The sequence below is a fragment of the Mercenaria mercenaria genome, chromosome 14, assembly GCF_021730395.1.
Source record: "Mercenaria mercenaria strain notata chromosome 14, MADL_Memer_1, whole genome shotgun sequence".
NCBI lineage: Eukaryota > Metazoa > Mollusca > Bivalvia > Venerida > Veneridae > Mercenaria > Mercenaria mercenaria.
This window is the reverse complement of record NC_069374.1, coordinates 4,530,417-4,543,158: the sequence shown is the minus strand read 5'-3', so window position 1 is coordinate 4,543,158 and position 12,742 is coordinate 4,530,417. Positions and strand designations below refer to the sequence as shown.

At 35.9% G+C, this 12,742-nt stretch overlaps 1 protein-coding gene across 1 annotated transcript in view; it reads left to right on the top strand.

The window, feature by feature from the left end:
- Positions 1 to 311: 311 nt before the first annotated feature.
- The window catches only part of LOC123526184 (nephrocystin-4-like), a 56,591-nt gene continuing 44,160 nt past the window's right edge, over positions 312 to 12,742 (top strand). Inside the window, exon 1 of the mRNA XM_045305232.2 lies at positions 312 to 488. Within this exon, the coding sequence (XP_045161167.2) occupies positions 339 to 488 (150 nt within the window). The 5' untranslated portion in view covers positions 312 to 338. The remainder of the gene's footprint in view (positions 489 to 12,742) is intronic.

Sequence of the window (12,742 nt, the reverse complement as noted above, 5' to 3'; positions counted from 1 at the left end):
TTTAGTTTATTTACATAAAAGTTAACACTCCTTTCGATTTTGTTTTTCTAAAGCAGAGATATAGTTTTTTATGGGAATATAAGTCTCTGAAAATCTGGAATGATAGAAAATGTCGAAAAAACGTTAAAAAGTAAGTGGATTTTATATGAAATAAAGAACATTCGGATTTAGTAGTGTTCAGCCTAGAAACATATATAGTGGTATATAGCCTAATTCTTATTGATTTACAATTACATATTTTTACGCTGTACACCGTCTTTGGACTGGCTTCGACTTTTATCATAACAAGTTTTAAAAAAATACATAAAACAGCAACACCCGTCTACTATTTACAAAATATGGCGGCGGTCGCAACGGGGAAATCTTGGAAGGATTTCTTTGAGAAAAACGTTCTTGTGCCCACTGCTTTTGATAGGGAGCATGCGGCGCAAGATATTTCAACTCCAATATGCATTGGTCTGACTTCGGTGGAAGGAATTAATCCAAAGGTTGGTCTAAACACGAGTACATAATAATTTTACGTCGTGCCCAAGCTTGTCCCAAGCTTTCTATGTTGTTCCAAAATTCATAGTTGAAATGACTCTGTTTGAAATTAGAGGCAAGTTATAGAGGTGTAAAATATTGTTTCCCATCACTTGCCCTGAAGGACTAGTAGCCAGTAAAATCTATGTAAGTATGGCAGTAGGCGGAGTGTCGTATGTTAATTATCTACTGACAGATGTCAATCACGCCACGCGCCGACTGACACATGGTTATCATCAGTATGTAATATAGATGATTGATAAACAATGCAGCGTCAGATTATCGTGTTTGTACCTCTTGTTAATTAGCGGTAACGTGTGGGATTTATTCGGGTGGAGAAATCACTATCGTTTCGTATGCTGTTGCTCGCTCGTGATGCGTAAACGGTTTGGAACTGGGGTTTGAAGTAAGGTTTTTCTGAAAGATTAATCTTTTGCCGAAAAGGCAGCCAACCATTGATAAGGAAATATTGTTTTGAAAAAAAAAAATACGGACCTGGAAGCAATGCACATCGTGGGCTGAGCGTGAAACTATTGTAACTGTATATAAATAAAGAACAAGATACAATAGTTTCGCGCTCAGCCCTCGACATGTCAAACTGTTCTTGATCACCTTTCTCATGGCTCATTGTCACAGGAGCAAAATTTTTTTCAAAATGGCTTTTTGTCATTTTTTTCCTAAGAAAACATTATAATTGTAGTAAATTTTAGGGGCATATGGCTCATGGACCCATACTGTATCCTAGGTACATTACTGCCACCTGTGATTTGATGCTGACGAAAGCAGGGAGATAACTGAAATAGTATAAAGGGAGATAAATGTTGTCATAGTTTATTAACGGATGCAGGGGGATACGAATATGTGGTTGCATCTCAGATCAGTGGAAGTCAATGTTTTCTTCCTCCTTTAGAATTTTGTAAAATCTATGGTGACCTAAGTGTACAAAATAATATACCTGTTTGCAAAGCGATTCGCAGGTTGTTGTAAGTGTCAACCTCATTGAAATGTAGTTGCATTGCATAAGTAAATGTTCAGTAAACCATAAAATGTCCATACCATGATTCGAATATCCACACAATGATTGTTAGCCCTCTTCTAAAACCAAAAAACCGTTCGGCACATGTTTTATGGTTCATTAGGCCTATGTATACATGTCTTGTCATGGGTCAATTGGACCAGCCTGGTTCAAATGAACCAGCCTGGTGCAAACAGGCCATCTCTCTGACATGTTCTATTACCGGTGGAAGGGTAATACCAGTTTATTCCAAATTTTACTGAAATCTCGTTCGCATGAATGACATCATCAAAAAAATTGCATATCTATGTAAACACAGACTTCACGCCAGTCTGTCAAAATACTTTGAAGCCCAACAATGAGTTATCTGCAGGAAATTTTTTTATATTTTACCAAAATATCATTAAAAACACTAAAATCCTAAAAGTTCCAACTATTATTTGTACATGTACTAAATAAATGGGAATCATATACAGCAGAAGATTGCCCCAGAACACTGGTCGTATTGTAAGAATAACACGCTGTGAAAATTTAAATTATAGGTCAAACAGGCCTAAGTAAGTTAAACTTCAATTTTGTTGAACCATATGTTGGAGTCAATAATGTTAATAGTTTTATTTTTTCAGCTTTCAACTTAATTGAAGAAAAAGAAAATGCAGTATGGCCCCAGCCTCATAGTATCTGCATACCATCAGGCGTCTTTTGTGATTTACAGTCAGCTCGTCCCCCAGTCAACTCGTTCCCGTTTTGGTCATTTCGTCCCCTCAGCGATTTCAAATTGGTCATTTCGTCCCCCTTTTTCGGCCCACCTTATTTGAACGTATTTTGGGGAAAAAATCAAAATATGATAAATTAAGTGTTTTTTTTCTTTCAAATAAGTATAAATATACATAAGTTTTCGTTTGTTTTAAGAACTTCTTGCTTCAGAAATGATTGATTTAACAAGGAGTATTTCCTTATTTCTCTTTTCTTTTGTAAGTCTGCTATGTTGGGCAACATGATTGCTGTTTAAATGTCTGTATTTGATGCTGCTTATTTTTAAACTTTTTTGAATAATATTAAACTTTTTATTAAACTTTTTTTATAACAAATAATTTCCTCGCTCCAATCAACTATTGACACATTTCATTCTACTAGTGGAAAATTTTGACACATTTCATTCAGTCAATCAACAAATTCTCAATACAATTAACACCTTCCAAGCAGCCCATTTAACGACTTTGAATGTGATTAATAACCTTTAACACCTTTTGTATACATGTATGTAGGTATAAGCTCATTCTATAATTTTAGAAACCCCTGTCTCCCGACTTTTGAAGTATTTTTTTTTTTTATTTTAATGACAAAAATGAATATAAAGCGTATTGGTTATCTTTAGTAATACATATGATTGTGACAGATATTAGTTGTTTATTTGTTTTTTTGTTGTTTTTGTATTTCTAATTAAAACTTTCTTTTATTATGATCAGGGCTCTCTCTTTTCTTAAATTACTATGATTTTTAAAAAGTTTATTAGATTTTCTATTATATTACATTTTTATTACTAAAGGCATTGTATTTATTTTTATTTTCATTTCAGTGAATTGTCTTATATTTTCAGTACATTTCTTTGATTATTTTATCCAACCTAATCATTAAATGTAAACCATTTACAGTATAACTCCTTCAAAACTCACGATGGTATTAAAGACCAGTTTTCAAAGTCAGAGATATCATAAAAAAGCAAAAATGACTAAAATTTTTAGGGGGACAAAATTACCAAAAGGGGGACGAGCTGACCAAAATGGGGACGAGTTGACCAAATTTTATCATGAGGGGGACAAAATGACCAATTTTGGGGGACGAAATGACCAAATTGGGGACGAGTTGACTTGATACCTCTTTGGCATTGACTTTTAATGTTAAGGATGTCAGATCCTTCAACAGTTTTATAAACCACAGAAATGTTTAACCTGTAAATAAGTTCAAGTTCCTATGTTGGCAAGTTTAATTTTACAGAACTTTAAAGAAAAGTTTTAATACCTGACTAGTTAAAATAATGTTTATATTTGTTATCTGGTATGGAAGAATGTGCAAATTTGATAAAACTGACAAAGTGACTCCACTAATGAGACAGAGACTCAAAACTTTTAGTTGCATGTGTTTGACCTATGACGTAATAAGAAACAAATGATCAGATGCACTGGTAATACCCACCAAAGTTGTTTCTAAAAATAGACTCGATAGTGTTTCCATTTGTCACAGATTTACCTTGAAGAAAGATCATTGAAATGATTTTCTTCTGCCCAGTTTATTGATTAAAGTCAACTAATAAAGGAAAGATATATTTGATCAGTTAAGTTTTCTTTTTGTTCAGTGTATCTTCTGTTCAATATTAAAATACACCAGTAATACTCCCGACCACTATTCATAACTTTATCATGACATCACAGAACATAAGGGGTTCTAATTGACCAATCAGAGAGCTGCATTTTCGAGTACCTGCCAGTTTCCACTTTGGTATAACAAAGTATTGACCATATCGACATTAAGGATAAATCCCGTTTTCTGGTATTCCCGTAAATAGGGTTAGGGGGCTGGCGTTATTAACCGATATAAAGACCGTGTACAATATTAGCGATTATTTTTGCCAGAAGATAAGGATTTAGGAAAGTTCTTACTTTCTCACAATGGAGATACTATTCTACGACCTTGGCAACATTTTTTTGCAAAAATAATCTGTTTACCTTGAAAAATGCGAATAATTTCACACCTTCGGTATCGAGCCATGGAAGCGGCAGTGTAGAATAAAAGATGGAATTTCAAAAATAAAGTAAACTTTGAGGATATTTTTGCTACATCTTAATTACAACAATGTTTAATGATAATCTGCAATACCTTTTACCTTTTGTGATCGCGAGGCATCCGTTGTCTGTGCGTCCGTCCGTCCGTAAACTTTTGCTTGTGACCACTCTAGGGGTCACATTTTTTGTGGGATCTTTATGAAAGTTGGTCAGAATGTTCATCTTGATGATATCTAGGTCAAGTTCGAAACTGGGTCACGTGCCTTCAAAATAGGTCAGTACAAATGTAGGTCTAAAAATAGAAAAACCTTGTGACCTCGCTAGAGGCCATATATTTCATAAGATCTTCATGAAAATTGGTCAGAATGTTCACCTTGATGATATCTAGGTCATATTCGAAACTGGGTCACGTGCCGTCAAAAACTAGGTCAGTAGGTCTAAAAATAGAAAAACCTTGTGACCTCTCTAGAGGCCATATATTTCACAAGATCGTCATGAAAATTGGTCAGAACATTCATCTTGATGATATCTAGGTCAAGTTTGAAACTAGGTCATGTGCCTTCAAAAACTAGGTCAGTAGGTCAAATAAAAGAAAAACCTTGTGACCTCTCTAAAGGCCATATTTTTCATGGGATCTGTATGAAAGTTGGTCTGAATGTTCATCTTGATGATATCTAGGTCAAGTTTGAAACTGGGTCACGTGCAGTGAAAAACTAGGTCAGTAGGTCTAAAAATAGAAAAACCTTGTGACCTCTTTAGAGGCCATATATTTCATGAGAACTTCATGAAAATTGGTCAGAATGTTCACCTTGATGATATCTAGGTCAAGTTCGAAAGTGGGTCACATGCCTTCAAAAACTAGGTCAGTAGGTCAAATAATAGAAAAACCTTGTGACCTCTCTAGAGGCCATATTTTTCATGGGATCTGTATGAAAGTTGGTCTGAATGTTCATCTTGATGATATCTAGGTCAAGTTTGAAAATGGGTCACATGCCATCAAAAACTAGGTCAGTAGGTCAAATAATAGAAAAACCTTGTGACCTCTCTAAAGGCCATATTTTTCATGGGATCTGTATGAAAGTTGGTCTGAATGTTCATCTTGATGATATCTAGGTCAAGTTCGAAACAGGGTCATGTGCGGTCAAAAACTAGGTCAGTAGGTCTAAAAATAGAAAAACCTTGTGACCTCTCTAGAGGCCATACTTGTGAATGGATCTCCATAAAAATTGGTCAGAATGTTCATCTTGATGATATCTAGATCAAGTTCGAAAGTCACGTGCCCCCAAAAAGTAGGTCAGTAGGTAAAATAATAAAAAAAAAAACGTTGTGACCTCCCTAGAGACCATATTTTTCATGGGATCTGTATGAAAGTTGGTCTGAATGTTTATCTTGATGATATATAGGTCAAGTCTGAAACTGGGTCAACTGCAATCAAAAGCTAGGTCAGTAGGTCTTGAAATAGAAAAACCTTGTGACCTCTCTAGAGGCCATACTCTTGAATGGATCTTCATGAAAATTGGTCAGAATGTTCACCTTGATGATATCTAGGTCAAGTTTGAAACTGGGTCACGTGCCTTAAAAACTAGGTCAGTAGGTCAAATAAAAAAAAAAACCTTTTGACCTCTCTAAAGGCCATACTTTTCATGGGATCTGTAAGAAAGTTGGTCTGAATGTTCATCTTGATGATATCTAGGTCAAGTTTGAAACTGGGTCAACTGCGGTCAAAAACTAGGTCAGTAGGTCTAAAATTAGAAAAATCTTTTGACCTCTCTAGAGGCCATATTTTTCAATGGATCTTCATGAAAATTGATCTGAATGTTCACCTTGATGATATCTAGGTCAGTTTCGAAACTGGGTCATGTGCGGTCAAAAACTAGGCCAGTAGGTATAAAAATAGAAAAACCTTATGACCTCTCTAGAGGCCATATTTTTCATGAGATCTTCATGAGACCCGCCCGCTTAGCTCAGTAGGTAGAGCGTCAGTCTACGGATCGCGGGGTCGTGAGTTCGATCCTCGGGCTGGGCGTATGTTCTCCGTGACTATTTGATAAACGACATTGTGTCTGAAATCATTAGTCCTCCACCTCTGATTCATGTGGGGAAGTTGGCAGTTACTTGCGGAGAACAGGTCTGTACTGGTACAGAATCCAGGAACACTGGTTAGGTTAACTGCCCGCCGTTACATGACTGAAATACTGTTGAAAAACGGCGTTAAACCCAAAACAAACAAACAAACAAAGATCTTCATGAAAATTGGTGAGAATGTTCACCTTGATGATATCTAGGTAAAGTTCAAAACAGGGTCACGTACCTTCGAAAACTAGGTCTATAGGTCAAATAATAGAAAAACCTTGTGACCTCTCTAGAGACCATATTTTTCAATGGATCTTCATGAAAATTGGTCAGAATTTTTATCTTGATAATATCTAGGTCAAGTTCAAAACTGGGTCACATGAGCTCAAAAACTAGGTCACTATGTCAAATAATAGAAAAAATGACGTCATACTCAAAACTGGGTCATGTGGGAAGAGGTGAGCGATTCAGGACCGTCATGGTCCTCTTGTTTATTCATTTTCTTTGTTTAAAACTTGAAAAATGGATAATCTAAACACTAGCGCCATGTAGCGATATGGCTGATACCCCCCTCACCGTAAAACCGGGAACGGGCGTTTATTAGTGGTTAATACCGGAAAACGGGAATTTATCCATAATGTCGATATCGAGAATATTTACAATGAACATATAGTGACTTTAGAAATTAATATCACACTAATTTAGACATCAAGTGAAGATTTCTCACTACACATGCCCCAGATGATGCTACAAACAAAAAAACTTTGAAGTTTCATTGCAATATTATATCGATTTAATACCTTTATTTTAGTTGGAAGTTTGAGTTACATTCAATTTTTAGGTGTACACATGTATCTTGACCTATCTCTACCGGGTAAAGAGTTTTGTGTGGACTTCTATTTATATAGATTTTTTTTTTAGGATTAACTTTCCTTTGTAGTTACTATAAATAACTTATATTATAACTTTTTTATAATTGGCCAAATAAAATCCATATAAAGTACAGGTGCTAGTGTAAAGAAATTTGCTATGACGGGTATATATTTTGACATTCGAGCACACTTGTTTATATTTACAGATTTTATGAAATAATCAACAACTGTAGGTTTTTGTATCCGCAGATTGTTTTGTTATAACATATTGTATATTAGTACAATATTGTTAATACATCAGTAACAGATATCAGTTCATTATGTTATACTGTAGTAGAGAAAATTAGGTGCCTTCCAGTAGGGGACTTTGTATTGCATGGCAATAGTTATGTCTCCCCCCTCCCCCCCACACCCACTGGGGGAGACTTATTGTTTTTGCCCTGTCCGTCCATACATACGTCACACTTCATTTCCGGTCAGTAACTGGAGAACCATTTGACCTAGAACCTTCAAACTTCATTGGTCACTTGGGCCTAAACATGGAAAACCATTTCCGATCTATAACTTGAGAACCGTTTGACCCAGATTGTTAAGGTAGGACTTACAGAGTAGATGACCCCTGATGTTTTTGGGGTCACTCCATCAAAGGTCAAGGTCACAGGAGGCTGAACATAGAAAAATCTTTCCAGTCAATAAGATGAGAACCACTTGACCCAGAATGTTGCAACTTCTTAGGATGATTGGTCATGCAGAGTAGATGACCCCTACTGTTTTTGGGGTCACTTATGTTAAAGGTCAAGGGGCCGGAACATGGAAAACCATTTCCGATTAATAACATGAGAACCTCTTGACCCAGATTGTTAAGGTAGGACTTACAGAGTAGATGACCCCTGATGTTTTTGGGGTCACTCCATCAAAGGTCAAGGTCACAGGAGGCTGAACATAGAAAAATCTTTCCAGTCAATAAGATGAGAACCACTTGACCCAGAATGTTGAAACTTAATAGGATAATTGGACATGCAGAGTAGATGACCCCTATTGATATTGGGGTCACTCTGTTAAAGGTCAAGGTCACAGGGACTTGAACATGGAAAGTCATTTCTGATCAATAACACGAGAACCACCTGACCCAGAATGTTTAACCTTCATACTTTAGGATGATTGAACATGCAGAGTAGATGACCCCTATTGTTTTTTGGGTCTCTCTGTTAAAGGTCAAGGTCACAGGGGCTTTTACATGTAAAACCATTTCTGATCAATAATTTCAGAACCACTTAAGTTGACCCAGAATGCTGAAACTTGATAGGATGATTGGTCATGCAGAGTACGTGACCCCTATTGATTTTGGGGTCACTTAAATAAAGGTCAAGGTCACAGCAGACAGAACATGGAAATCCTTTTCCGGTCAATAGCTTGAGAACTATTTGACCTAGAACCTTCAAACTTCATAGGGGGATAGGACTTACAGAGTAGATGACACTAAATGTCTTTGGGGTCACTCCATCGAAGGTCAAGACCACAGAGGGCTGAATGTAGAAAACTCTTTCCAATAAATAACTTGAGAACCACTTGACTAAGAATGTTGAAACTTATTGGGATGATTTGATATGCAGGGTAGATGACGACTACTGATTTTGGGGTCACTCGATCAAAGGTCAAGGTTAGAGGGGCCTGAACATGGAAAACTGTTTCCTATTCATAACTTGAGAACCACCAGGCCCAAAATGTTGAAACTTAGTGGTATGATTAGACATGCCAAGTATCCCTATTGCAGCCAACCATCAGTGTCTCTTTGACTTTCGCTCTGTCCCCTATTGACCTCTTGCCTATACGACTATGCACTGGGGAAGACATGCGCTTTTTTACAAAAGCATCTTCTAGTTCATTCACTTGTTAATTGTTGCCCCTTTTATACTGCTTCAAAGACCTGCCACAGAATACATGTATTTTGTTGTGTGTCGATGATGGTAATAATACATTTGTACATGATTTGCATTGAAAAATTACACAGTCAAGCACTTTGAAAAATGCAGTGCAGCGAGGGGCACTTGTTTGGATGTATACAGTACAGTCGTTATATCATTTGCTGGAGAAAAGCTTTTCAAGTAAGGCCATTTGAAATGAAATTGAGTATATTGATTTTATTTATTTTTTCCAGAAAACATTCCATGTTATTTATTTCAGTTCAAAACAAGTAATTTGCAATTATTTATCTGGTTACACTGGAAACCCTTTATAACGCTATTGATATATTTGGTATAACGCTGTACGCTCTTGGCTCCCAAATTTTCCAAGACCAAAAAAAACAATTGTCACAAGTTTGCAAAAGTATTTTATTTTGATCATAACCAGTTATAAAACTACCTGTGTATCTTAACACCTTTTCCATGACAACTGTGACAAAAATAAATAATCGTCTGCTAGCTTATTTGTTTGCATAAGGCCTTTGTTAAACTTTGAATACTGTGATGTATGGCATGTGTCAATTAGGCAATCAGGACCATGTCAAAGTTAGATTGTTGGCATAACACGTGTGTAACATTAGTCGGTCAAATATCAAACCGTTTAAGTTTGCACCAGTTATGCAGAAGGCATGAAAATTTGAGTGAATAAAAAAATAAAATGCATGCCCATTTTCCAGATAATGTTTCTTATAGTTTCATGTATTTCCATGTTTTCTCTCTTTTCTCTCTGTTACTATAAACATTGTAATAATGTTTTATGTAATAAATTTTTTGGTATTGGTATTGGTATATTTTTGCAATAAAATGCAGCCGTTTCTCGTAATCATCCCATTCATACATTGGAACTGACAAAGATTCGATGCACAGAAAAGCCATATTGAGATTGTTTATTTTGTCCATTTTCTATCTAAATAATTTTTACAACTGTCCGTGTTTTTTCTCTTTCTTTTATTTTTAGTTATATTCCACATGTTTAAAATTCCTGCGCTATTGTAATTTTCATGATCGCATGCTTCTCACACAGTTTACATGTTTATTTCCGGGGTTTCAGAATTTCAAATTTCTTTTAGAATCATGACAAAACGGAAAGCTGACACAGTGTTATAATCTGTTTTTTGATATTCTCCAGTAGCATATATGGTTTACAAATAAATGTCCGTTTATACGCATAGAATTTCTCATGCAACATGAAGCAGCATTTATAATATGTCTAATGCATTACAGGTGAGTGGGGTATTGCATATACGGCCAACCCGCGTTATAAATTTAACCCCACTAGATCCGCGGGTCTCAAACCTTGGACCCCAGTGACAGCGTTATAAAGGGGTCCCAATGTATTTGGTTTAAACATATTTTATTAGCGAAATATATAGTTTACAAATTATATACAATCTAACAAATTCAGAAATACGCTTAGGATAGGATTGAAAGCCAATGGCTTATAAATTATAGACATATTTTTGTATGGAACAATTACCATTCAGAGTAGTATATGAGATTACAGAAGTGAATTTTACATAAATTTCATGAATTGCAATTTTTGATTATAAATGTAGAAAAGTGAAAATAATAAAAGTGACACACAAAGTCTTGATGAGAATGGGCAGATGGTTGATTTCAAGATCATCATTCAAAACGTTTAGAAGACTCAATGAACCTGTAAACAAATTTAAATATTGTACTAGTATTTATATCCTCTGTTAGGTAGGAATTGCCATAGAGTTTTAAATCAGTAGTAATATCAATATCCGAAGCAACTGAATTTACACCATCCAGCAGAGTATTTCTTTCGTCGATGTAAAATGGACAAGAGAAAAGATAGTGAGAACTTGATTCTTCACTTCCGTACTGGCATTGCGGTGAATCCACAATATTCCTAGCAAACAGATGCGCATTCAATGCGCTACATTCAGTACGCAAGCGAGTATGTAGAATTTGAAGTTTTCTTGGTCCGAGAAAGAAGTAAGAAAGGACTTTTGGTGGCTGATATTACTTAGAAGGTTCTTAAATATATACAAGGACAGGGCTTTTCTTAATTCATCAGGTAATGAGTTCTGGGCTCTAAGATGGTAGACGGAAAGAAGGAGTTGTAGTACAATGACGTTTTACTTGCTATGGTGGGGATGCAGTTTGGATTACGCAAATTATATCTGGGTTCACTAATTCTCATAGGGATAAGAGATTTTAGGAAGTCTGGGACCAGAGAATGTAGAAATTTGTAGAACAATGTTAATTTATGAATGTAACGTCTATTTTTAGCTCACCTGTCACATAGTGACAGGATGAGCTTTTGTGATCGCCCTTCGTCCGTCGTCCCTCCGTCCCTCCGTCGTCCGTCCACAATTTCTTGTCTGCACGATAGTGGTTTCATTTATGATTTTATTTTAACCAAACTTGCACACAACTTGTATCACCATAAGATCTTGGTTCCTTTCTTGAACTAGCCAGATCCCGTTATCTGTTCCAGAGTTATGGCCCCTGAAAGGACCAAAATTAGCTATTTTGACCTTGTCTGCACAATAGCAGCTTTATTTATGATTTGATTTTTACCAAACTTGCACACAACTTGTATCACTGTAAGATCTTGGTTCCTTTCTTGAACTGGCCAGATCTCATTATGGGTTCCAGAGTTATGGCCCCTGAAAGGGCCAAAATTAGCTATTTTGACCTTGTCTGCACAATAGCGGCTTCATTTATGATTTGAATTTAATCAAACTTGCACACAACTTGTATCACCACAAGATCTTGGTTCCTTTCTTGAACTGGCCAGATTCCATTATGGGTTCCAGAGTTATGGCCCCTGATAGGGCCAGAATGAGCTATTTTGACCTTGTCTGCACAATAGCAGCTTCATTTATGATTTGATTTTAATCAAACTTGCACACAACTTGTATCACCACAAGATCATGGTTCTTTTCTTGAACTGGCCAGATTCTATCATGGGTTCCAGAGTTATAGCCCCTTAAAGGTCCAAAATTGGCTATTTTGGCTTTTGCAGCCATATTGAGACTTCATTATGGTTATATTTGATACAAACTTCCAAAATATCTTCAAAACAATAAATCTTGGATTCCATGACAAGTCAGATCCAATCGTAGGTTCCAGAGTTATTTTATATCTGATTACCTCCCCTGATTGTAATCAAAATGGATTTATATTGATTCAGTAAGTACTTATAGGACTTATTTGAAATTTCATTATTGTCATTAGTTGGATTGAGCCAATCAGGGTAGATAACTATGGACTGATTTTATGTCAAATTACCTCCCTTTATTTCAAATTAGAATGGTTATATCTCCGTAACTAGTGAAGATACTGATCCGAAATTTCATTTATGTCAACAGATTTATTTGGCAGATCCTTCTTTTGTTTGCTTACAATAATATTTTTTTTTAATTACTTCCTTTTTACATTACTATAAATAACTTATTTTTAGTAACTTTTTTATTATTGGCCATAGGGAAAAACCGAGACCACTTTTCTGTGGTACAACATGGATGGTGCCTCCAATTT